Source organism: Phyllostomus discolor, chromosome 6 (assembly GCF_004126475.2).
Source record: "Phyllostomus discolor isolate MPI-MPIP mPhyDis1 chromosome 6, mPhyDis1.pri.v3, whole genome shotgun sequence".
In the NCBI taxonomy this organism is placed as follows: domain Eukaryota; kingdom Metazoa; phylum Chordata; class Mammalia; order Chiroptera; family Phyllostomidae; genus Phyllostomus; species Phyllostomus discolor.
The window spans coordinates 120433162-120460993 of record NC_040908.2 but is presented as its reverse complement, the minus strand read 5'-3'; the positions used below and the strand labels follow the sequence as shown (position 1 = coordinate 120460993).

The window sequence follows — 27832 nt, the reverse complement described above, 5'->3', positions numbered from 1 at the left end:
CAAGGGTAGTTCTGAGGGTACACCTGCATTAGCTCTTCCTTAGAAGAGCTCTAAGGAAGCCATATAATACATTCATTAAGACCATAGGCTTTGGACTCAGGTAAACTAGAATTTGAATCCTGGCTCTGACACTTACTTACTATGTGTCCTTGGACAACATACTTAATCTTACTACACTTATCTCCTCATCTGTAGAATGAGGATAACACTTTCCTTTTCAGGTTGTCATTATAATGAAAAATATGGTATGTAAAATAAATAGCTTTCTATCTGGCGAGTGGTAATATGCTGGCGTCTATTAACATTACTAACACACTAATTGTAATCTAATTTCTAAAGCTTCAGATTCAATGACTTACAGGTGCTGTGTAAAATAAGTTCTCCAGGAGACTCTGGTCATACTGAGGGTCATTTGACTCACTGCTGCAACACACATCACTCCCAGGAGCTGGAGAATCTGGAGGAGAGCCTAGCCCATCCCAGTAATGACCTTGGGATAATTCAGCACTGCAGAGATAAGAAAAACAAAGCAAAAGAAGTTTCAGCTAAGCTATTCTCTTTTCAGTGAAAACAGTCTAAAGTTCTAAACATAAAAGAAAGTATGTTAAACAGAATCATACTAAACAGAAGACTATCTGATAAATATTTTTGTATTATTTTCCCCTTCCTCTGGGATGCCAATAGCTAGTATTAAAAAAATACACTACTAACACTGATTGTGATTTCATTCATTTAACATTTTCCTGGGCACCTATTATGTGCCAGGAAAGGCCTTAGGTCCTAATTGATACAGAGATGGCTAAGTTACTCTATTCTTGTGTTGCTTATGGTTTAGCAGGGAGGAAAAAAAGGGAACTAATTAATTCTATTCAATGAATTAAATGTTAATACATTGTCTTTGTGAATAATGGCTAATTCATAAATATGCTTTCTCCCACTAAACAAAAATGAGTGTATTTAGGGTTAATTATGTCAAGATTAGTTTTTTATAAAATATAGAAGTAACACAGACACCCTACTTACAGTCTGTACACTAATGAAGATAAGCATATAAATATGTATATACTTCATTTGTTTGTTTCTCCTACAGTAACTAATACAGTGAAAATCTGTTAATGAACCTATTGAATTCTTAATAAATGTTATTCATAATGAAAACAATATTTATTAAATACTTAGTATGTGCCAGATACTGTGGTAAGCATTTCAATTAATTCTTTCAACTTTACTTCCCTTTTAAGCTAGCTGCTATACCTTTTTCCCTCCTTTGATTTGTCAAGAATATTTTATACAATAACTACCTTCAAATTACATCATGTTCTTATAGTTCTTGCAACTAATATATGCTCAATAAATGTTCCTTTCCTCACCTTTCCTTAATCTATAACAGGGTGTCTCTATTAGAACTATTGACATGCTGGGTCAGATAACTCTTTGTCATTGGGAGCATCTGAATGTTTTGGATGCCCAGACTCTACTGGCTAGATACCAGTAGCATTATCCCAGTTTTGACAACTCAAAATGTCTTCAGACATTACCAAATATCCCATGGGAAGTAGGGGAGAACTATCCCACGTTGGGAACCACTGTTCTATAGTAATCTCTTTCTTGAAGGTCACAACACTTCCTAGCTGCCAAAACCCACCTAAGAACTTCCCAATCTACATGCCCTCTCCACAGCTGCTGTGCACTGCTCCTTTTTGAAGTTCTACTTCTTGGTATTCTATACAACTCTATTTGCCACTTACATCCCCTCCACACAAACACACTCAGTTGCTTGGTTCCCCCCGCCTTGCAGATCCTTAACGTTACCAAGATCTCTACTGTTCAGTATATAGTCCTTCACCTTTTACATTTTTTTTTCAAATTAACATTTCTTTGAATTTATTCTACTGTCTATGGCATATTAAAAGGCATGCCATTTTTCTCCATGCAATATTTGGGACATGCTTATACCAGAAACTCGGAGAGGTCAGAGCTATTCTGCACAGGTTAGAGGCCTGGGATTCCTGGGAGGACAGGAGAAAGAAAAGACAAAAGAAGAGTGGGGTGGGGCTGGAATTAGCCTGAGACAAGCACACTCTCAGCACTTCCCTCTTCTTAAATATTTTTAAATCAAACATTAAAAAAATAGGATTACAAGATATAAAAATAAATAGTAGCAGCCTGCTTCCTCACTTTCAACTCACTCATATATTTCTTCTGGTATTTATCTTTATATTATTGAGTAACACATGCGTATGACTATTTTCCGATTTCTCACTTTTCTTTTTTTTAATTTTATTTAATCATTGTTCAAGTACACTTTTCTTTTATTCCCATCCCAGCCAACCCCCCAGCATCTCCACCTCCCTTCCATTTCCACCCCCCTAGTTTTTGTCCATGTGTCCTTTATACTTGTTCCTGTAAACCCTTCCCCCTTTCCCCTGAAATTCCCTCCCCTCTCCCCTCGTCACTGTCAGCCTGTTCTGTATTTCAGTGTCTTTGGTTATATTTTGCTTGTTTCTTTGTTTTGTTGTTTAGGTTCCTGTTAAAGGTGAGATCATATGGTATTTGCCTTTCACTGCCTGGCTTATTTCGCTTAGCATAATGCTTTCCAGTTGCATCCATGCTGTTGCAAAGGGTAGGAGCTCCTCTTTTCTTTCTGCTGCATACAATTCCATTGTGTGAATGTACCACAGTTTTTTGATCCATTCATTTACTGATGGGCATCTTGGTTGCTTCCAACACTTGGCTACAGTAAATCGTGCTGCTATGAACATTGGGGTGCATACACTCTCTGATTTCTCACTTTTCTAAAAGACTTACAGACTTCCTATTAAGAAAAATTAAGAATCTACTCTTATACCACCACTCTTGGACACAGATTTCCTTTTCACCCATCTTCTCAATTTAGTTATATTATAATTTTTGGCAGTTAATCTTCAGGCTTAATATTATGTCAGAGCCAAGTATAATTTTTTACTTTCTTAACTTCTAGTTTTACTTGTTTTAATAACTGCCTTAATTTTCATCTACTTAGCTTTCTATGTGCCTATTACTATTTCATTATTGAACTAACTCTCCAAGACAATTGAAAATTTCCTCTCAATTTGGTCAAACACGATGTATCTCCATCTACACACACGCTCCTCACTAGGAAATAGAAATATTCCTAGTTAAGCCCTGCCCAGCTCCCACAAGGAGTGTTTATTTTCTACTATGACACAAACCTTAAACCTCCTTTTCTCTTTTGGTGTTATATCCCCTACTTCTTGGACTCCATGCCATATGCTTTCTTCCTTTATTCTCCTGTGGTAAAAGTATCACTCTATGCTTTCCCAAGGAACAGTGCAAGAGAAGTGAGCTTCCTGGTGGCATGAAAACATTTTCACTTTACCATAGAACTTGATTGATAGTTTGATTGAAAATGAAATTTGATGGTAAAAATTCAGAATTTTCTATGGCTAACCATCACCTACAGTACCACCCCGGAACGCGCCAGAGACAGGAGCCCAGAGCGGGCTGGGCCGGGACGTCCCCTCCCTAAGCAGAGAGGGTGTTTGTTTGAAGGTCACAATAAAAAAAAAAATTCAGAATTTTTAGAATTCTGTAAGTATTTCTCCATTGTCTTCCATGGAGCTGGTGGAAGTTTTTTGTTTGTTTCTAGCTTTACTGAGGTATAATTGACAAGTGTACTTATAAAATATTAGAAGTGTACAATGTGATTTGATATACATATAAATTGTGAAAGAATTCTTCCCATTGAATTAATTAAAACATCTATCACCTCACATATTTGCTTTTTTGGTGGGAAAGGTGAGAACATTTAAGTTCTATTCTCTTAGCAAATTTCAACTATACAATACAGTGTTATCAACTAGTTACCTAGTCATCATATTATACATTAGATCTTCAGACCTTATTCAACTTAGAACTGAAAGTTTGTGCCCCTTTATCAATCTGTCCCCATTTCTCCTGCCCTCCAGAAACCATTTTTTCTAATCTCTGTTTCTATGACTTTGACTGATCTGTCTGATCTGCATGTTGGCTCATTAGATTCCACATGTGAAATCATATGGTACTCATCTTTCTCTGACTGGCTTATTGTACTTTAGCATAATGCTCTCCAGGTCCATCCACACTGTCACAGAAGGTAAGATTTCCTTCTTTATTTACAATAGTAGTCCATTGTGTAAGTGTACCACTGCTTTGATGAACACTTGGGTTGCTCCAAAACTTGGCTATTGTAAATAACGCTGCAATGAACATAGAAGTGCATATATTCTTTTGAATTTGTTTTGGTTTTCTTCAGATACATTTCCAGAAGAATTGCTGGGTTGTAAGGCAGTTCCGTTTTTAATTTTTTGAGGTAACTCCATACTGCTTTCCACAGTGGCTGCACCAATCTGCATTCCCACCAACAGTGCACAAGTGTTCCCTTTTTTCCACATCCTCACCAACAATATCTGTTGTTTGTTGATTTATTGATGATAGCTATTTTATATTTTTTAAAAATATTTTATTTTTAGAGATAAGGGAAGAGAGGGAGAAAAAAAGGAGAGAAACATCAATGTGTGAAAGAAACACCAATCAGTTGCCTCTGGAATGCATCCCAACTGGGGACCGGCTTGCAACCCAGGTATGTGCCCTGACTGGGAATTGAAATGGTGACCTTTGGCTTTGCGGGGGGAGGCTCAATCTTCTGAGCTATCCCGTCAGGGCTAATGATAGCCATTCTGACAAGTGTGACATGATATCTCATTGTGGTTTTAATTTGCATTTCTCTGATCATTACTGACATTGAGAATCTTTCCATATGCCTAAGGGCCATCTGTGTATGTCCTCTCTGGAGAAGTGTCTATTCAGGTCATCTGCCCATTTTATTACTAGATTGTTTGGGGTTTTTTGGTGTTGAGTTTTGTAAGTTCTTTTTTTTTTTAAGATTTTATTTATTTATTTTTAGAGAGAGGGGAAGGGAAGGAGAAAGAGAGGGAGAGAAACATCAGTGTGTGGTTGCTGCCTGCGTGCCCCCCTCCGGGGACCCAGCCTGCAACACAGGCATGTGCCCTGACCAGGAATCGAACCAGTGACCCTTTGGTTCGCAGGCTGGTGCTCAATCCACTGAGCCACACCGGCCAGGACGAGTTTTGTAAGTTCTTTATAAATTTTGGGTATTAATCCCTTATTAAATGTATCATTAGCGAATATGTTTTCTCATTCAATGGGTTGTCTTTTCATTGTTGCAAAAACTTTTTAGTTTGATGAAGTCCCATTTGTTTATTTTTTCTTTGGTTTACCTTGTCTGAGGAAACCTATCACAAAAGATACTGCTACATGAAATGTCCGAGATTTTACTGCCTATGTTTTCTCCTGGGATTTTTATGGTTTCAAGTGTAACATTTTAAGTTTTTTAATCCATTTTTAGTTTAATCTTGTAGATGGTATAAGGTGGTCTAGTTTCATTTTTTTGCATGTATCTGTCGTTTTCCCAATACCATTTATTAAATAGACTATCTTTACTCCATTGTATGTTCTTGCTTCTTTTGTCAAATATTAATGATCATAAAGGTGTGGGTTTATTTCTTGCTCTCTATTTGGTTCCATGGATCTATATAACTGTTTTTATGCCAGTATCATACTGTTTTAATTACTATGGCCTTCTGCAATAGTTTGACATCAGGGAGTATGATTCTTCCATCTTTTTTCTTCGTTCCCAAGACTGCTGTGGCTATTCAGGGTCTTTTGTGGTCCTATGTGAATTTTTGAAGTATTTGTTTTAGTTCTGTAAAGTATGCCATTGGTATCTTGATAGGAAGTGTTGAATCTATAGATTATTTTGGGTAGTATGGACATTTTAATGATGTTAAGTTTTCCTCTCTATGATCATGGTATATGCTTCCAATTATTTTTATCTTCTTCAGTGTCATAATTTTCTGAGTACAGGTCTTTTACATCCTTGGTTAAATTTATTCCTAGGTATTTTATATTTTTCATGCAATTGTAAATGGTATTGTTTTCTTGATTTCCCTTTCTGCTAGTTCATAAATGGTGTATAAAAATGCAACTGATTTCTGAATATTTGTTTTGTATCCTGCCACTTTACTGAATTCATTATCAGTTCTAGTAGTTTTTTGGTGGAATCTTTTGGGTTCTCTATATACAGTATCATGCCATCTGCAATAATGACAATTTTACTTCTTCCTTTATGATTTGGATGCCTTTATTTCTTCTTCTTGTCTGATTGCTGTGTCTAGAGCTTCTAGTACTATGTTGAATAAGAGTGGTAAAAGCGGACATCCCTGTCCTGTTACTCATCTTGAGGGAAATGCTTTTAGTTTTTCCTATAAGTATGATGTTGGCTGTGAAACTGTCATCTATGGCCTTTATTACATTGAGGTATGTTCCTTCTATATCCAATTTATTAAGGTTTTATCATGAATAGGTGTTGAATTTTGACAGGCGCTTTTCTGCACCTACTGAGATTATGATTTGTACCCTTCATTTGGTTAATATGGTGTATCACATTTATTGATTTGTGGATGTCGAACCATCCTTACATCCCTGGACTAAATTCCACTTGATCAGTGTACTATACTTTTAATGTAGTGTTGGTTTTGATTTGCTAACATTTTGTTGATTTTTTTAAATCCTCATTTGAGGATATGTTTATTGATTTTAGAGAGAGAGGAAGGAGGCAGGGAGAGAGAAAAGACAGAGAGAAAGATACATCAGCCCTGGCTGGTGTAGCTCAGTGGATTGAGCATGGGCTGTGAACCAAAGGGTCACCAGTTTGATTCCCAGTCAGGGCACATGCCTAGGTTGCTGGCCAGGTCCCTAAAGGGGGGCATGTGAGAGGCAACCACACACTGATATTTCTCTCCCTCTCTTTCTCCTTCCCTTCCCCCTTCTCTAAAAATAAATAAATAAAATCTTTTTAAAAAAGAGAGAGAGATACATCAACATGAGAGAGAACATCAACTGGTTGCCTCCCATATGCACCCTGACCAGTGATTAAATTTTTTGGTATATAGGGATGATGCTCCAACCAACTGAGCCACCTAGCCAAGGCTGTTGAGGATTTTTGCATCTATGTTCTTCAGGGATATTGGCTTATCATTCTCCTTTCTCATGGTGTCCTTGTCTGGCTCTGTATCAGGCATCATGGTGAGTGCTTGCATGCCTGTTAAGAATAACTTCTTTATTACAGTATTAAGTCTCGTGGATACAAGCTCCATTAGTTTTCAGAGCTACATGTTTTGGGAGCCCATCTCTCTCTGGTGGGAATTTAAAAAGTTGAGGCACTACAGGTGAGGTCGAAATCCTTTGTTCAAGAAGAAGCTAGGAGTTGGGGATTCTCTCCTGAATGTATGACACTTTGCAGGGTGGGGTTTATGGCGAGAGTGTTTCAGCCTTTCTTACTCATTTTGATGTTATTTTCTCATTTGTCTGATGTGTAGAAGTTGCTCATTTACCTTCTGGATCTCTTATGGCGGAATTGCTTTCTGTGTAGCTGTACGTTCGGCGCATCCATGGGAGGAGGAGAGCTGAAAAGTGTCTAATGTTACCATGTTGGTCAACTCTCTGGAATATGTCATTCCAATTTCTGATACTGTATATATAACTATTCTTTCCTTTCTGAAAGTTTTTAAGATTGTCTCTGCATACCCAATATTTTGAAAATTCATGATTGTGTACCTTGATCTGTCTTTTTATTCACTTTGCTAGATTCCTGATCTTATGTTTTTTCAACCAGCTTTATTTAGACATACTTCACATTACATGCAATTCACCCATTTAAAGTGAGAAAGTTAACATTTTTAGTACATTTACAAATATGAATAAACCATCACTACAGGGAATTTTAGAACATTTTCATCAGCTCAGAAAGAAACTCCATATCCTTTAGCTATTACCACTATGACCATCCATCATACCCAGCCTTAAGCCACTAATCTACTTTCTGTCTCTATAGATTTGTATATTTTGTACATTTCATATAAATGGACTACAAATTATACTCTTTTGTGACTGGTTTCTTTCATTTAGCATGTCTTCAGGGTATATCCACACTGCAGCATGTTATAAGTCCTTTACTTCTTTTTTATGGCCAAATAATACTCCATCGTAAGGAAATACCACTTTTAAAAAATCCATTCATCAGCTGATAAACATTTTTGACTATTATGAATAATGTTACCATGAAAATTCAGGTACATGTTTTTGCATGGCCTTGTTTTCACTTCCCTTGGGTTTATACCTAGGAGATGAACTGCTGGGTCATATGGCAAATCTATGTATAACAGTTCGAGGAACTGACAGACTGTCTTTCAAAGTGGCTATAATACTTTGTTGAAAAGACTATTCAACACTGCTACCAGCAATATATGAAGGTTCTAAATTCTTCACATGCTCACCAATACTTATTATCTGACTTTTTGTAAACTTAAAAAAAAAAAGATTTTATTTCCCTAGAGAGGGGAAAGGAGGGAGAAAGAGAGAGAGAGAAATATCAATGTGTGGTTGCTTCTTGCATGCCCCCCACTGGGGACCTGGCCCACAATGCAGGCATGTGCCCTGACTGGGAACTGAGCCGACAACCCTTTGGTTTGCAGGCTGGCACTCAATCCACTGAGCCACACCAGTCAGGGCAATTATCTGACTTTTTGGTTCTAGCCATCTTGGTGGTTATAAAGTAGCATTTTATTATGGGTTTTATTTGCATTTCTCTAATAACTAATGGTGTCAACATCTTTTCATGGGCATATCAGCCATTTGAATATCTTCTTTGGAGAAATATCTATTTAGATCCTTTACCTGTACTGTTAATTGGATTATTTGTCTCTTAATCCTTAAATTATATGGGTTCTTTATATATTCTAGATATGTCATTTATCAGAAAAAAGATTTACAAATATTTTCTCCCATTCTGTGGTCTTTTTACTTTCTTAATATTATTTTTTGAAGTACATTTTAAATTTTAATTTATTCTAATTTATCCTATTTTTTTGTTGTTGCTTATGTTTTCACTGTTATATCTAACAATCCTCTCCCAAATCCAAGGTCATAAAGATTACCTCTATGCTTTCTTCTAAGAGTTTTATAGTTTAGTTCTTCTGTTTAGCTATTTGATCTATTTTGAGTTAATTTTTGTACATGATTTGAGGTGGGTCCAATTTCACTTTTTTTATGTGTGGCTAGCCAGCAGTCTTAGCACCATTTGTTGAAAAGACTATTCAATGAATGATCCTGATACCCTTGTTGAAGTCAGTTGACTGCAGACACATGGGTTTATTTTTAGACCGTTCCATTGATTTATATGTCTGTTCTTATGCCAGTACCAAATTGACTTGTTTACTGTTGCTTTGTAGGAAGTTTAAAAACAGGGGAATGTGAATCCTCCTGTTGCTTTGTAGGAAGTTTAAAAACGGGAATAAAAAGGTCCTCCTCCTTTTTATTTCCTCAAGATTGTTTTGGTTATTCTGGGTCCCTTGCAATTTCATAGGAATTTTAGAAATCAGCTCATCAATTTCTATAAGGGATTTCTATATGGATTGCATTAAATCATAAACATGGGATTTTTCCTCCAATTATTAGATCTTTTAAATTTCTTTTAACAATGTTTTATAGTTTTCAGAGTTTATGTTTTGTACTTTTGGTAAATTTATTCCTAACTATTTTATTCTTATCAATGCTACTAGTATAAATAAACTGTTCCTTAATTTCATTTTGGATTATCCATTGCAAGTATATAAAAAATCAACTGATATTTAAATATTGATCTTATATCTGGCAATCCTCCTGAATTAATTAGTTCTAATTATTTCTTAGCGCATTCTTTAGGATTTGCTACATATCAGATCTTGTCATCTGTGACTAGAGATAATTTTACTTCTTCTCTTCCAATTGCAACCTTGTTATTTATTTTTTCCTGCCTAATTGTGCAAGCCACATAGGTAATAAGTGGTAGACCCCAAATTACAACTTGCGTCTATGTAAAATCCGTGATCTTTTCGTTACACCCTACTAACACAGGGGTAGAGGATAGAGCTGGGAGGTTAAGAATGGAAAGGTGGGTGTGTTCTCCCTCCAGGGAGCACTCCATTCCCCCTCTCTCTCTTCTTTCCCCACAGGCAAAAGAAAAAAGAATGGAAAGGTGGATTAAAGACCTTTCTGTAAGTGAGGCTAAGAATAATAGGCTAAAGATTATATTTTTATTTAGTGGGTAATGAATAATAATTTTTATTTAGTGTTTAACAAGTAAGCAAGGGAATGTCCAGGTTTTTCTAAGGAACTATTACTTTATGAAGATAAGTCTGGGAACAATATACACAATGATTTAGAGGAAGAGCTTAAAACAAAGAAAGCTAGTTAAGAGCTCTTACCTGCCCAATAGCAGCTGTATGGCTCTGGTATCAGCTTTTGTGTCATGTTTCCAAAATGTATTCTCAGTTGCAGGGAGGGGGTGATCTTCAACATGGTCTTTAAATTGATTCTTAGATAAGGCTTTGATTCTAAGGTGTGGAAAAACACTTTCTAAGTGGCTGACATACAGAAAAAATATAAGTCAGAATTAACTGAGCTAAAAGATGGTTCAACAGGGAAATTTTAACATACTTTAGATGTAACTATCTTAAATATACATAAAACTTCACAATTTACAAAACCCTTTTCTACATTTGAATCTCACTTCATTTCTTTAAGACATGGAGGAGAGAATATCCTATGTTATATATAAGCATGTTGGTTCAGAGAGAGCAAAGAATTGAGCCATTTGCATGTTTAGTAAGTGCAAGTGCTGGGTCTAAATTTTGAGTGTCTTAATTTCTAGTTTGGCTTCTTTTCCACCACATTAAGAATTGTTTTCTGAACAGTTTGAAATTATTTAGTCCATAACCTGACAAAAACAGATGTTAACAACTATCAAGAAATAAACTCTTGAGGTTCTGTTTATTCTGTAACTTACTGGGTTGATGATCTGAGAAAATCTTCCTTCATAGGAGGATGAACTTCATCCAACAACATGCTAGTATCTGGGCTTGATTTCATTGCAGAAACCACCATGGCGTTACGTAGTTTACTGCCTTGTTCCAACAGAGCTAAAGAGGGTAAAAATAGAACACAAAAAATCTAAAATCCAGCAGAAATACCTGCAATATTTAGCACCTTTGCTTCTATTAGTGTACCATAATGGCTTACTTGGCTGCCTTCCTCCACTAGCTTGATAATACCTTCAGGACATTCATTTTGCAACAAATATTTACTGAGCTTCTAATATGTTAACTGTTTTAGATGCTGATATTACAGCAGTGAATGAAGTCTCTCTTTTGAAGAGACTGACTTCTTTGCAGGGGCCATTGTATACATGCATTGACTCTTCCAACTGGTGTTTGTACATAATAAGGTTGGTAATGTGTAAATATATTATTTTTGTATTCAGATACCTTATTGTATTCTCTTAGTATTTTTAGTAGTTTTAATGTCATTATTATCCAAGAAACACAACTATACTAGCTAAACTTTTAGGATCCATGGTGATAACCTATTCTAAATTTGTATTTTCATAAAGAAAAGAATACCAAAAAAAATTCCGTGACTTTTCTAAGTTCATACCACAGGTTAAAAGAAAAGTCAGGAGGAAGTCTTCAGACTTTAGATAGGTAAAATTTACCCCATCCCTAAACAACAATAACAATAATTAAGCAGATAACATTTATTGAACTCGTACCATGTGGTGGGAGTTACTCTAAGTATATTACACATATTAACTCATTTAATCCTCCTAACAATCCTGAGTTAGGTACTACTATTTTCTTTATTTTCCAAGTGCAAAATAATGAGGCACAGAGGATAAGCAATCTGCCTATATGCATGCAGTAGATGATTTTTAACCACTGTACTACATATGACCCCACTTTATTCTTAGACTTCTTTTAAAAGCTTAGGACCAGTGGTATTATTCTAAGGAATACTGGGAAGTATTATTTTCTTGAGGTTCCACAGTTGTTCAGAGTGAGTGAGAGTAGACACCAAGTACCTGTCTCTCCCAATCTGGAGTTTTATAGCTTCTAAATAAAGAAGATATGGTGGTCAGGCCAAGAAGAAAAGAAAAAACAAGCTAAAGAGATTTATAAGCATCTAATATTTGTTTGTATACAGTTAAACATATAGCTTAAAAACTAAAAAAACAAACAAACCCCAAATCTTGAAATATCGTTATGTTCAATGAATGTGTAATTTAGTGACAATACAACTAAACTAAAAGAAAATAAACATCACCCATCATGTTAGGTAGGATCCTAAGATGTTCCACCCCATCCCCTGCCATCCCCTGCCCTTCGTGTACACATACTTCCTCCCAGTGATTCAAACACGCATTCTGATATTTCTCTTAAGGGGTTTTGCAGGTGTGATTATGGTTCCAAATCAGTCAACCTTAATATAGGAAGATTACTGGTGGTCCCAAATCTTTTAAAAACAAAGTTTTCTTGGCTGTTTGCAGGACAGGAAGGTCAGAGTTTGAAGGATATAGAGGATTAAAAATTGTCAATGCTGCCTTGAAGATGGAAGGGACCATGTGGCAAAAGATGGAGGCTGTCTCTAGATGCTGAGAGTAGCCCCTGGCTGATAGCCAGCAAGAAAATGGAACCTCAGTTGTACAACTGAAAGGAACAGAATTTTGTCAACAAGAATCACCTTGAAAAAAAATTACAAGAGCTTGCAGATGAGAATTTAGCTTGGCTAACACCTTGATTTTAGCCCGTGATACCCTAAGCAGAAAACCCAACCATACCTTGCTGAATTTCTGATCCACAGAACTGTGAGCTAATAAATGGATGTTGTTTTAAACCATTAAGTTTGTGGTCATTTGTTATGCAGCAACAGGAAACTGAAAGACCTATCAATTCCAAACCCGAGAATATGGATTGCTAACATTTTGATATATTCCTTATACAGGCATACCTCATTTTACTGCACTTCACTTTATTGTGTTGTGTAGATACTGTTTTTTACAATTGAAGGTTTGTGGGAACCTGTGTTGAACAAATCTATTAGTGCCACTTTTCCAACAGCATTTGCTCACTTTGTGTCTGTGTCATATTTTGATAATTGTAACAGAATTTCAACTTTTTCATTACTATTTGTTATAGTAACCTGTGATCAGTAATCTTTGATGTTACTATTGTAATTGTTTTAGGGCATCATGAACCACATCCATATAAGATGGTGAACTTAATCAATAAATGTGTGTATTCTGACTGCTCTATCTACAGGTTGTTCCCCTCTTTCTCTCTCCCTCTCCTCAAGTCTACATGTTCACTGAGAAAACAATATTGCAATTAGGCCAATTAATAACCCTACAATGGCCTCTAAGTGTTCAAGAGAAGGGAAGAGTCAACTGATGTAGCAAATTTCACTGGTGTCTTATTTTAAGAAGTTGTCACAGCCACACCAACCCTTCCAGGAATTACCACCCTAAACAGACAGCAACTGCCAACACTGAAGCAAGACCCTCCACCAGCAAAAAGTTTACAACTCACTAAAGGCTTAAACTATGGTTGGCACTTTGTAGCAATAAAGCATTTTTTAATTAAGGAATGTACACTGTTAAAAAAATAGACTTAATAGCATATTTTCAATAGGTTATAAAATAGTACAAACATAATTTTATATTCACTGGGAAACCAGACATTCATATAACTTCCTTAAGGATAATACTTGCTTTATTGTGGTGATCTAGAACTGAACCCGCAATATATGTGAGGTATACCTGTAGTTTTTTAATCTATGCATACATGTACCAGTGTTTTACTTATATATAGAAATTTTTTCTTTTGTAAACTGATATATATTATGTACACTGTTTTGTGACTGTTTTTTCACTTAACTACATAAATTAACTTTTTTCTATGTAAATAATGGCCACACAATATTCCATTCAGAATTCATTGTATTTTTGTTTCAATTAAAAAAAAAAAAGTCTCATTGGGATTCACCCAGAAAATGCCTGTCTTGTTTATTTAATGAGAAAAGGTGAAAAAAAAAAACCACCCCCCAAACAGTGGGCTAACATTAAAAAATTTGGCTAAAGGAGCTTGCCATGTGACAGGAAACCCTTTTCCTTTTAGTTTCTAGTTGGTACTTGGCTTTATTTGATACATTGGGTGGCCAAAAAAGTTTGTATGGTTTTTTCCAGAAAATAAGAGATACATTTTTCATTTTCATCAATAACTTTATGACTAGAATATTTTGAGTATGTTGGCCATCTCCCTTATGGCATAACGTTGATTGTTCTCACGGTCTACCCTACCATGGAGCATCATCTAGCAAGAAATCTTCAGGATGCAACTTTGCAAACCACTTTTGATACATTTAATCAGTCACAGCACTTTCTCCATACACTGCACAAATCTTTTTTTGTTTTTCAGTTGTGTTTTTGTCTTTCTTGAAACAATAAAGCACAATATGCCAAAAATGTTGCATATTGTCTTCCATCTTCAGTATTAAAATGGCTACACCAAAATTCACCAATTTTGATAAGTATTTTTAAAAAGCACACTGATGTGACAGCTGTTACAATACAATCTAATACAACAGTTTTGCATGAAGTTAAAGACAACTAATTGCTATTAGAACCATCTTACAGGGAAACCAAATGAACTTTTTGGCCAACCATATTTCAAAGTTCTTTGATGAGGTGGGTTCACTCAATAAATGTTTTATGAATAAAGTAGTTAATGATAAACAGTGACAATAGTAAACTTCATTTGATTTTAGGCCCACATAGAAAAATAGTTTTTCTATTGATACCTAAAAAATTTCTAAACAGAGAAATAGCCTCGGTACTTTATGATCTAACCATACTTAAACTACTTCCAATTCTTTAAATGCAATACTTCCTTGTGCTCTCAAAGCTCCAGATATTTAATTACATCAAAAATTATCACATGGTATTTAATTGTCTATCTCACTCCATCAACTTTTAGACAAGGTCTTATTGGTGTTTGTATCTTTGGTGCCTGTTACAGTGCCTGATACATATCAGGCATTTGATAAAATGTTTTATTAAATACTTCCACTAATGCATTTATCACACATATTATACTGTTTCTGCTTTAGAGTCTTTCCTTTTATAAGACTAAATTTCTTAAGGTCAGGGTCTATATCTTATTTATTATTCTAAACCCATTACTCAAAACAGTGACTGATACAGCACAGGCACACAAAAGATACTTTCCAAAGGCAGGTTTTAAAAAGGAAATAAGTATTAAGGAGAACAAGTAGGAAAAAATTTGAGCACAGGTGGTCCATTTATTGGCCTCCAAGAAGTTTCATTATTGAAACAGCTATTCTTAGAAAAGCTTCTCTAAAGTCCAAGAGATGAGAACAAAAATATCTTCTCTCCCCATCTCAAGAGGAAGCTGGTACCTACACTATAAGAGGTGTCATGGCATCCTCCTGCACCTCAACTCAATAATCATTTCCTGAACACAAATGAAGGGCAATTGAGTGAGTTCAGGACAAATGTTTCCCATGTGCATTTCCTATATGTGATAGGCACAGCTCTTGCTAAAACACAGGGAGGTATAAAGCTTTTTGGTTTTTGTTCCAACTTCTTGCCATCTGTTCCAAACTCCCAACTCTTAGAAGCCAAATGTATAGTTAGTGTTTCATAAATGCTAGCTGGGTGACTAACTCAGCTTTGTACCCCCTTTTATGGGGTGATGTCAGTACAATAAAGTAAAACCAGGAAGATAATTAAGTTTATACATTTGTTCTATCCCTCCCATGACCTCAGGTCTAGACCTACTTACTAGAGTGACCCACTTAATCTCAGTACTTCATAATCTTGTGGTTGGAAGGAAACTTTAAAGATCATATCTGCCTACTTGATGGTTTAATCTAATCTGGAAAAGTCCCATCAGAAGGCTACCTAGCCCCTGATTGACCATTTCTAGTGATAAAGCATTCACTACCTCTTGAAGCTGTCCTTTCTCATTTTGCACAAGTTGAACTACTAACTCACACTGAGTCATAATCTGCCTTGGTTTATCTTTAAACCCACTGATTCTATTAAGTCTTATCGGGAACTGATCAGCAGGATGTGGCAAATGTAGCCCAGCATTGATCCGGAAAACTGATCAAATATGAGGCGGCACACGGGAGGCAGGTGTGCAGGTCGTCTTTCCCATGGGGAATCAGGCCTGCATTGTACCTAGCCTGCTATGAGGCTTGCTTTTGCTAAAACTCCCTCACCTAGAGTTAAGACTTCAGATGTTTAATGTATATCTCTGAAGCAACTCCCTACGTCTATTGTTCCCTTGCATTTGCAACTTTTTCTTCTTTTTTTGTTATCTGTAAGAAGTAATCACTTAACTAAATTTAAAAATAATGAGAACCTTCTGTGATGTAATGCGACTGGAAAGCAATAAAAGCCTGTCCAGGCAAGGGTCAGGGCGCTCTCCTCTCTTGAGAGTGGCCATGCTGTCCCTTTTTTTCCACAGGACTCGACAGTCTGTGTGAATCTGTTTGCCTCACCCACAATACACAGACTCCGGTGGGCTGGAGTCTGCATCAAATCTTATGGAACAAGTTGCATATTGGCAGACCATGGATTGTGCCTGGCATATACTGTTTGGCTTGAACCGTTGGCTAGCACATTTTGATTTAAAATAAGAAAAATATAAAGCAGGCCTAGGTTAACATCAAATCTATTTCAGGATACAATAATGAACTAGAGCTGAGGAACATCTCCCTCTTTCACAAGGCAGAACCTCTCTAAATCTAAGCCTGATCTTCATTTTAAAATGGGAATAAAAATCCTTACCTCACTTGGTTTTTTAAAAATTATATATGTAATCTTTTATATTTATGATAAGGCGCTTATACATGTATAAGGCACTTGGCACAGGAGCTAGCACATGACAGTAGCTCAATAAATGGTAGTTGTTTTCTCAAGGCTAAATAAATATCTCTTGGTGGTCCCTTTGAGGCAGAATAGTGAGAAGCTAGGGAAATTCCTTGACAAGTAGAACAAGGGAAACTAAAACAAAATAATTAAGCAAGGCCAAACAACTTGAGCAGTTTCCAGCCATCTAATGAATTGCAAGGTTTTATTTCCCCTAACCAAGGACATTTAGAAGCAAATGGTTTACATATCCCAGACTGTCCTTGGAAAACCAGGCTTGGTCCTAGTCCCTCTTTGATAACATCATTTAAAAATAAAACTAATCAGAAAAACAACCCTGATCCCTCTATACACACATTTTGATGAATCCACATTATCAAAGGACACACCTGAAAAGCTAATGAATATTCTGTTAAGACCCTCCTAGGATTGTGGTGGTCAAAGAAAGATAAAAAGTCTCAAGACAAAGCACTTTTGCTAGAACACACTCATGCTTTGTATCTCTGCTGTCTTTCTCCTAAACTCTAATGACCCCATGAGACTAGCAACCAGAGGACAGCAGGCAACCGCAGCTCATCCTGGGCTTACCCCCTGAACCTGTCTCCAAAGCCTCCCTTTCCTCTTTTTCTCTCCTGTTGCTTCTTCTACCTAAAGCCAGCTCTTCCTTTGTTTCACTATCCCCAGCTTTAATAAACATACTCTCAAACTCACCTGGACGTGTGTTGTGAAATCTTTCTTTCCTACATGAAGTCAAGAACCCACACACTACTGGCAGGCATGAGGCAGACCCACTCCAGGCCCAAGCCCCTGTCTGGTAACACCTTCACCAGCCTACTTTTGTTAGAAGGAACTCATTTTTAGATTTTACTCTTATTACCTTCTTAATGAGGCTTACCATCGTCAACCTATGTAAAACTGATGGGGGACTCAAGAGTTGGAAAATTCAAGTTTAACGCAATAGTTAATAAGCTTAGTAGTTAATGCATATAAAAAGCTATTGTTTCAGGAACTGCTGGTATGGTCCCCCGACTCCAGGAGGCCACAGGTAATTGACCTTTGTGCTCCAGAAGAGACCACAAGCAATCAAAGTGGTATCCGAGCCACTGTGTTTCAGGGAGAGACAGTCCACTGCCCAGGACACAGATAAAGAAAATCACCCAGGACACAGGATATAGGACACAGATAAAGAAAATCACTTGTCAGAGGATGAAGGGATGTTAGGGAAATTACTGGACTGCAGATTTTATCTGATTAACCTCTTTCCTGAATTTGAAATTCCTTACCTACACTTTTTTCCATTGAATTCCAAACCCTCTATCTGCATTTTTCTTCTCCTTATAAAAAGAGTCAGTTTAAAATGGAATTTAAGACACTCTGTTAGGGCACAAACCATCATCTTCTCAGATTGCCAGCCCTCTGCATAAAGCGCCCATAGAGATTCGATCCCTGTCTTTGCTTATTGGGTCTGGTAGGTGACAAGCAGCACAAATGCCACCTTTTCTGGTTTCAAAACTAACATTCCCTCCTTGCACTTCCTTGCTTCATATTTTCCCATTGCTAGTATCTCCAACTAATACCACATACTTATTTATCTAGTTTATCATTGGTCTTCCCATCTAGAACATAAGATCCGTAAGGCAGGAGTTTGCGTTGTTTGGTTTTGTTTTTAATTTAAATTGCTGTATCCCTGACACCTAGAAGAATGCCAAACATTTAACAGATGCTGAACAATAATTGCTTAATGAGTGTACAACTACCTTTCTGAAAGTGTGGTGCCCAGGTCTACATAAAATATTTCAGGTGTGAGCTGATAAGTGCTGAGTATAGTGGGACAATTTTCTTATTAATGCAGCCTAGGTTACATTAAAGAGTAAAATTAACAGAATCAGAGTATATATTTAAAAACAGCAAATCATAGACATTTCAGCTTAACAAATATAAATAAAATTTCTTCATTAAAAAAAGTACTCTTACTAATATAAATTATGTACCCAAATAGTTATTTAAAAGACTTTTCTATTAATACTGTAAATATTCTACTTTGAAAATTTTACTTGTGAGGATGGAGACAAATTCCTGTCATACTCCCAATGCCACAGAGATATATAATAGATCATAACAGTGTAGTGTAAGTTATCTCATTTTTTAAAAAGATTTTATTTTTCCTTTTTAAGTTTTATTTATTTTTAGACAGAGGAGAAGGGAGAGAGAAAGAGAGGGAGAGAAGCATGAATGTGTGGTTGCCTCTCACATGCCCCCTACAGGGGAACTGACCTGGCCCACAACTCAGGCATTGTGCCCCTACTGGGAATCGAACCAGTGACCCATTGGTTCGCAGGCTGGTGCTCAATCCACTGACCCACAACAACCAGGGTGACTTTATTCATTTTTAGAGAGGGGGAGGAGAGGAAGAAAGAGAGGAAGAGAAATACTGATTTGAGAGAGAAACATCAATCAGTTGCTTCTCCTGTGTGCCCCAATTTGGGACCTGGCCCGGCTAACCCAGGCATGTGCCCTGGGTTATGAACCACGGACCTTTTGCTTTGTGGGATGATGCCCAACCAACTGAGCAACACTGAGCAGGGTGCCTCATTTGTTTTTATACCATTCCCTAACATGAGGTAATCTGATCCAGTTGCTATTTGCTCTTTTATTTCAGTCTAAGCCCTTACATAGGTAAAGTGACTCCTTTCTACTTCTGTTTGGCTGCAAATCATATTTAATTCCCAGGTGCAAGATCAGCAGGTGCCGTGCACTAAATGTTCCCGCTCTGAGACCAGTAGTTTTCAGAATGTGAAACTGGTTTAGTACTAGCCTGTACACAGTCATACAAGTAAATGCTTATGATGAGACGAAACCTTACTGGCCTTGAATTATTTGGGAACAAATAAGAACTAGTAATTTTCTATGATAAAGGCTTTCCCCCGTGACCAGGTTCCTTCCCTAAACCTACAATTATAAGCACCTACTATTTAGAAGTAACTCAGAGGTTTTATAGAGTTGCCTTTAAATAGTGAGAAATTCTGGGCTCTAGTAAAATTACTCACTTTTTATTTGCCTATTTAGTTTACACAGAAATTCTGGTTCTCTTTGCAGGATGGCCAACAAATAGTGCAATCCCCAAAATACAGTTTAGTTTCAGTTCACAAATATATACGTACCTGAAAGAAGGTCCTTGGTAGGGGGATTGTTTGAAGGAAGAACACATGAGTCACTGTGACTCTTGGCAACAGTCCTAATTTGAGGCTGGAATTCAGAACTGTTGAGAAGGGACATCTGCTTCTGTGGGGCTTTGCCTTTCACAGTCATAGACTCTATACTCTGTCCTGAATTAAGATGGTGCTTTAGTCCAAAAAAAGAGTCCTTTATTTTATCAGTGTTCTCTGCAAAGTACAAGTGGTCCTTTCCCCTGTTTAAAAAAAAAAAAAAAAAAACATCAGCAGTTTATTATCCATTATGGCAACATTCCACTTTGTCAGAGACAGAAAGTGGGTCGGTGGTTTACAGCAATACCACTGTAGCTTAGGCTTTGTCATCTGTTTTTCACCTCTCAAATGAAAATAATAGAAGCTTTACCTACTACTGTGTGTGTGTGGCTAAAGTGAGACAATGAAATAAAGAGCTCAGTGCTGAGCCTGATATAAACCAAATGCTTCATAATTATTTAAAATCAAAAGCTATTCCTCTTACTCCATTCTGTTTCACAAAACATTGCCTTTCCCCCCTTTCCTCACAGACACTTGACATCTCATCTGTAGATGACTTAGATATACTTTTTTACCTACATGTTGCCCTCCTCACTAGGCTGTAAGCAGTACTTAAAAAGAGCAATTGTGTCTTATTAATTTATCTTATTTTTCAATTTCAGTATTATTTTATATTAGTTTCAGGTGTATAGCACAGGGCTTAGACAATTATATAACTTATGAAGTGATTCACCTCAATAAATCTAGTACCCACCTGTCACCATGCATGGTTACTACAATATTATTGACTGAACTTCCTATCCTGCATTTTACACTGTCATGACTATTTTCTATCTTAATAATTACTATCCCCAGCACCTGGTACTGAACGAGGCACACAGAGGGTATTTAATACTGAGTTGCTAAATGAGTGACTACCCTTAGTCTTTTACCCAATCACAAAACGAAAGATAGAAATTATGAGTGCAGTGAGAATTAGCTGACAGACTGAATGGTATTAGGTGTGGTAATTACCTTGGAGTGGTCGATCTACTACTATTGGCTGTTAATTCTTTTCCACTAACTGTGGTGGTAGGTATCCTATGAGGTCTTGATGGAACCAGAAACTGGGTATTGCTGGGTTCAGTACATTCTCTGAATCCCTCTTCAGACAAAAGGACATTTTCTGTCATGTCAGTGGTAGGAAGAGGGTGGTGGTTGTCATAAGTTTCTGACAAAGGTTCCAGGGCAAGTGAGACCTGAAAGAGACACGTAATATATTAGAACTTGTCTTTAGTATTGACTAATTTTAAAGTTCCTTGCTTACTTTAAATTAATGGCTCCCATTCCTCATGGGACCAAGTTTGAATTCCTGCTGACCTCAGAACCCTTATCTCTCCCCCATTCCTCTCTTCTATATATATCAATTAAATAGGTTGTCTAAATGTACCTTCTATTCACTCTCTTAAACCTTTGTATATAGAATTCCCTCAGTATTACTTTCTCTGTGTAACCTCTTTAAAGAAAGATTTTATTTATTTTTAGAGAGAGGGGAAGGGAGGGAGAAAAAGAGGGAAACATCAGTGTGTGGTTGCCTCTCATGTGCCCCCTACTGGAGACTTGGCCCACAACCCAGGCATGTGCCCTAATTGGGAATCCAACTGGGGACCATTTTGGTTCCCAGGCCAGCACTCAATCTACTGAGCCACACCAGTTGGGGCTAAACTTTCTTTTTATGAACTATATTTTATTGATTATACTGTTACAGTTGTCCTGATTTTCCCCCCTTTACCCCCCTTCCAGCCAGCACCCCCTACTTTCTCAGGCTATCCCCACACCATTGCTCACATACACAAGTCATAAGTTCTTTGGCTACTCTATTTCCTGTACTGTATTTTAAATCCTTATGGCTATTCTGTAACTACGCCTTTGTACTTCTTAATCCCCTTACCTCCTCACCCATTCCCCACAACCCCCTCCCATCTGGCAAACATCAAAATGCTCTCTATATCCATGATTCTGTCTCTGTTCTTTGTTTGCTTAGTTTGTTTTTTTGATTCAATTATTGATAGTTATGTATTTTTGCCATTTTATTATTCATAGTTTGATTTTCTTTTTCTTAAATAAGTCCCTTTATTTCATATAATTTCATCTGGGAAGGTCTTTATCTGCCCTTTGATTCCAAATGATAGCTTTGTTAGGTACAGCAATTTTAGCTGTAAGTCCCCGCTTTTCATGACTTTGAATATGTTTTGCCAATCTCTTCTAGCCTGCAAAGTTCCTTTTAAGCAATCAGCTGACAGTCTTATGGGAACTCCTTTGTAGGTAATTATATGCTTTTCTCTTGCTGCTTTTAAGATTCTCTCTTTATCTTTGAACTTTGGTATTTTAATTACGATGTGTCTTGGAGGAAGCCTCTTTGCATCCATCTTGTTTGGGACTCTCTGTGTTTCCTGGATTTGCATGTCTATTTCCTTTGCCAGATTAGGGAAATTTTTCTTCATTATTTTTTTCAAGTAACTTTTCAATTTCTTGCTTTTTCTCTTCTCCTCCTGGAACTCCTATGATGTGAATGTCCAACCTCCTGAAGTTGTCCCAGAGTCTGCTTATACTTTCCTCATTTTTGGATTTTTTCTTCTTGTTATTCTGATTGGTTGTTTTTTGCTTCCTTATGTTCTAAATTACTGATTTAACTCTTGGCTTTCATCCACACTACTATCTCCCTGTAAATTGTTCTTTATTTCAATTAGTGTATCCTTCATTTCTGACTGATCTTTTTATGCTGTTGAGGTCCTCACTAAGTTCCTTGAACATTCTTACAACCAGCGTTATTAACTCTGCATCTGATAGATGGCTTATCTCCATTTCTTTTAGCTCTTTTTTTTTTTTTTTTGAGTTTTGATCTGTTCTTTCATTTGAGCTGTTACTTTGTGGGCCAAGTTTTTTTGTCTCCTTGTTTTGGCAGCCTCCCTGTTTGTTTCTATGTATCAGGCAGAGCTGCTATGAGGCAGGTACTCCCTGCCTTTGTAGTGTAGCCTAATGTAGTAGGTGTCCTGTAGCATCTAGTGGCACAGCCTCCCCTATCACCCAAGCTGGGTACTTGAGATGTGCCCTTTATGTAGGCTGACTACACGCTCCTCTTGTAGTTGAGCCTTGGCTGCTGTTGGCAGATCACTGGGAGGGATTTACCCAGGGCAGTCAGCTGCAAGGATTGGCTGTGACCACTTACTACCAACCTCTGCCCTCCGTGAAGGATCAGCTGTGCAGGGGCAGGGTGGTGGTGTTCTGACATGGTCTGTAGCTATTCACTGGGTGTGCTGGCCCTGGTGTTTCCCAGGTGGTACAGGCCAAGGTCAGCCCCCTGCCCTGTGTTTTGCCTGGGTCCACCCTGCATGAGGTATAAAGCAATCTGAGATGGCTGCTACTTGTGCTGGGCTTGAAGATTCTCTGGTGAAGCCAAGGTATGAATCTAGGCTGGCTGCTGACAATGTCGGGCCTGGGGCTCACTGAAGCCAGCTGTTGCTTGTTTGAGAGGATTTAGGAAGTTGTGAAGCAGGGGCCAAGACCAGCCATTCATACGGAAAGCAGCTTGGGTGGGCCTGTAAGTTGGGTGGGGCAGAGTCTCTGCAGACGTCCAAGGTGGGTCAAACTGTGTTAGCTATGTTGATGGAATCTCAGATATGGCACCAGCTTGCTTGGTTCATGGCTCTGTGGGGGAAGGGCCCAGAAAAGGGACAATGACCTCTGCCTCTGCTTGCCTTGATTCCAGACACCTCAGTCTCTGCCAACATACCATGGGTGCCTTCCAAGCTGCCACCCTGGTTCTGGAGCTCAGAGGGAGTGAGTCAGAGTAGGTAAGTTCGTGTGTGGGTTCTTTAAAAGGAAGTGTTTGGGCTCCATAAGTTTCTTCCACTGACTCAATCCCCAATGGTTTTTATAGTCAGAAATTGTGGGGGCTTATCTTCCTGTCTCTGGAACCCTGGGCTGAAGAGCCTGGTGTGGGTCTGGGACTCCTCACACCTCAGACATCCCTCCCAAATTTTATCCACCACACGTGGATGTGGAATCAGCTTCTTCCATGTCTGCACCCTTCCTACCAGTTTGGATGGATGTGGTTTCTTCAATTCCATAGTCATCAGACTTCCATTCAACTCGATTTCTGACAGTTCTGAGTGATGGTTGTTCTATATTTTAGTTGTAGTTTTGATGTAATTGTGCAAAGAGGTGAGTCATGTCTGCCTACACTGCCATCTTGACTGGAAGTCCCTGTATAAACTTCTTTGTATCCAGGAAGAGATGCTATGGCCCTCCCTTCTTGATATTTCTACTTACTCTGTATCTATCCATCCATATAACTACCATTTATTGAACACTTTACTACACACCAGAAGCTGTGCTAAGTTTCTCAAATAGAGAAGCTCATATGATGAAATAACTGTCAGAAAAGTATATTATCCTAATTTGAGGATTAACAAGTAAAGAGATAGGCTTACAGGAGGTATTTGTAACTTGTAGCTTATTTTTCATCCTGATTATATTATGCATTCCTGGAGGCATGGACTTTCATAGTTGTTTTTCTGTGGACTAATTAGCATAGTACTCACTGTACAGGTCTAATATGCCTAATCATATCTAATGGACTGAACTATAATGTGAGTCACTGCCTGTGACTGGCCCTGAGCAACCTGTTTGGAGCTGCAAAGCTACCCACTGTTTGTGGCCACCTCTGCTGGGCCTGGGTATGTATAGCAAAGACCAAGCTGTGCACCAAGGCTTTTACCAGCACTGGGTTTGGGGTAGGTCAGCAAAAGTACCAAAGCACCCTAAGATCTGCCTCCACCTGTTAGACTCAGTCACTGAAAGAGCCTTTGGTGATACTTGAGTTGCATAAGGTAGGTTCTCAGTGCATCATGAGGTAGGGGTGAGTGGTGTTTACTAGATCGATAGAGGTTCAAACTTGGTGCCAGTGCTGCATCTGAGGCTACTCGGCAAATGTCCCAGGGTATACCAAGTCTAGCTGCCATCCTCTGGGTGCTTGCATACCTTTATGGTGGGGTAGGGTCTCAGGGATTTGTGAGGGTAAGGCCAACAGAATTTAATAGGCTGTAAATGACCAAGATTTGGCCATATGAAGGGAGGGCTCTCCACTGATTGGGAAGGTGAGGGAAAAATGGCCCCTGTCCTAGAGCCACCCAATTCAATCTGCCCCAGATCCTGCTTGGAGCAGGGGAGGGACTGTGGGAGTTGGGAGGTTGAGGCTAGTGGATGTCCTATGAAGGGGAGGTACTGGTCAGGATGGGGCATGATGAGGGAAGTGGCCCAGCCTCCGAGTCACACAACTCAGTCTATTCCAAATCCTGCCCAGATCTCAGGAGGGCAGAGACATCAGGTGTTATGAGGGTGGGGCTGCCTGGAGCCCAGACAGTGGCGCTAGTGGATCTCCCACGAGGGGGAGGCACAAATAACATTCACGGGGAAGTGGGGGTAATGGCCCCTACAAGCACACAACTCAGTCACTGACACCCTGAGTCTACCCAGAACTCCACACTCTGGCCCAGGCAGCTGACTCCTCAGCAGGGTAGAGTTATTGTATACCTCCAGGTTGATGCTGTATGTAGAAGAGTGCTCCACCTAAGAGAGATAGTGTGTGTGGTGGGGGAGACCTCAGCTCAGGGATCCTGGCCACTGCCCCTTCAGCTCTCTTCCTAAAGCCATAAACCCCAGCCTCTCCTCATACAACTCTAGTCTGCTCTGCCCTCCAACAAATGAAACTCTGGGTGAGTGGCTGTGAACAAGATTTTTTTGTACTGGCTCTTTGAGAGAGCACCAGTGTCTCTATCAGACTTCCCTCCTTGGTGGACAGAATCCCCCACTGATTTTCACTGCCAGATATTAAGTAAGCCCCTCTTCCCAGCTCCGGTGTGCTGGGCTGAGAGCCTACTTTGGGGCTGAAGCTCCACACTCTTTGGGGGAACCTTTGTAGCTGAGATATCCCTTCAGAATTTCAGCCCTTGTTCACAAACACAGGGCTAGCCCTTTTGTGTCTTCACCCTTCCTTCCACTCTCAAAATGACTTTTTCTGTGAATCCTTGGTTATAAGACTCTCTTCAGTTGCTTATTCAGAATGATTGTTCTATATTTTAGTTGTAATTCCAGTTTGGTCCTGGGAGGAGGTATGTGTAACATCTACCTACTCTGATGCCATCTTGGATCTAAATCTACTCTTAATTAAATGGTTTAAAAAAGAATGCTTGTAATACCCATCAAATATAAAATGTCTGGTATTGATAACTTCTAAAAGTATCAAGTTTCTAGTCAAATCAAAGAAATGGATTTCAAAAGAATTTATAATTACATATTCTTGTTTTCCAATTTTAATGTAAAATAATCATACATTCACATATTATGTTACATGCTCATATAATAGTATAAGTTCAGTATTTTAAAATTTCTATTATATTTTTGGCAGTTGATTTTTCTTACAACCAGCCTCCTTGACTCATTTGTTATTTTTGACATCTGATCTATACCAAGAATAGAATACAACAAAGATTCCTCTCCCAGCTCGACTCTAATGATTTTATCGATCTACTCTGAGCACCCTCCCTCCAGCCACCATGGCTCTTGTTATCATTTAAAACTCTTCTAACTCCATAACCTCAATTTCCCTTTAAAAACTATGTATCTGTCTTCTTTGAGTTATGACTAAATGTGATCTGCACAGCAACACTCTAAAGCCACCTCTATTCCTTCATCTTCCAGCCATTCAGCTCCCCATTGGCTTCATTCACAACTCATCAGGAGGGATTCCACACAGTCAACTCAATACTGTGCTCGGGGACAGCAAAGCAGTAATATGACAAGAAGTCCATCATACACTGCATTTTTAAAAAGTTATTCTAAAATTAGTATTATACATCCACATAATTTGAAGAGTCTGTTTTACAAGCTTGTACAGAAAACAAGTCCTGCCCTGGCTGGTGTTGCTCAGTTGGTTGAAGCGTCACCCTGACCAAAATGTCGCACAAACTCAGGTTGCAGGTTTGATTCCTGGTCACAGCGCATATGAGAAGAGAGCCAATCAGTGTTTCTCTCACTTCCATGTTTCTTTCTCTCTCTCCCTCCTTCCCCTCCTTTCTCTCCAAAATCAATGAAAAAAATGTCCTCAGGTGAGGATAAAAAAAAAAAAAAAAAGAAAGAAACCAAGGCCTTCACATAGGCTCCCTCCATATTTCTCTTCCCCCAGAGGCGACCACTTTCAACTCCTGTACTTGACTCTTATTGTATTTACCTCTATAGTTGCAAATAATGTGCTTATATTAGCATACATCTTGACTCCCCTGCCCCTCAGTTTCTGGGCACTATCTTTTTTTTTTTAAGATTTTATTTATTTACCTTTTTAGAGAGAGGAGAAGGGAGGGAAAAAGAGAGGGACAGAAACATCAGTGTGCGAGAGAAACATCTACTGCTTGCCTCTTACACATCCCCAACTGGGGAACCTGGCCTGCAACGTGGCATGAGCCCTGACTGGGAATTGAACCTGTGATCCTTTGCTTTGCAGGTTGGCGCTCAACCTACTGAGCCACACCAGCCGGGGCTGGGCACTATCTTTTGACTTCTTACTATGGAAGATAAAAATTTAACTCCACCCCCCATCCTCCTGACTTGCCTATATAGTTCTAGTATAAACATTGATCTAAGCAAACTTTCTGTATGAACATGTATTCTATTTAAAGCTGATTTGGGGGGACAGTATAGA

The 27832-nt window shown here is 38.3% G+C and overlaps 1 protein-coding gene across 3 annotated transcripts in view; it reads right to left on the bottom strand.

The window, feature by feature from the left end:
- C2CD3 (C2 domain containing 3 centriole elongation regulator) overlaps window positions 1-27832 on the bottom strand; it is a 123074-nt gene that overhangs the window by 86242 nt on the left and 9000 nt on the right. For 2 of the 3 annotated variants that reach the window (XM_028515806.2, XM_028515804.2), the window contains exons 4-8: window positions 21109-21332; window positions 20050-20297; window positions 10946-11078; window positions 10365-10493; window positions 360-507 (exon numbers count right to left, since the gene is read on the bottom strand). In XM_028515806.2, coding sequence (XP_028371607.1) covers window positions 360-507; window positions 10365-10493; window positions 10946-11078; window positions 20050-20297; window positions 21109-21332 — 882 coding nt within the window. The remainder of the gene's footprint in view (window positions 1-359; window positions 508-10364; window positions 10494-10945; window positions 11079-20049; window positions 20298-21108; window positions 21333-27832) is intronic. The other variant, XM_036028819.1, reaches the window with a different exon arrangement.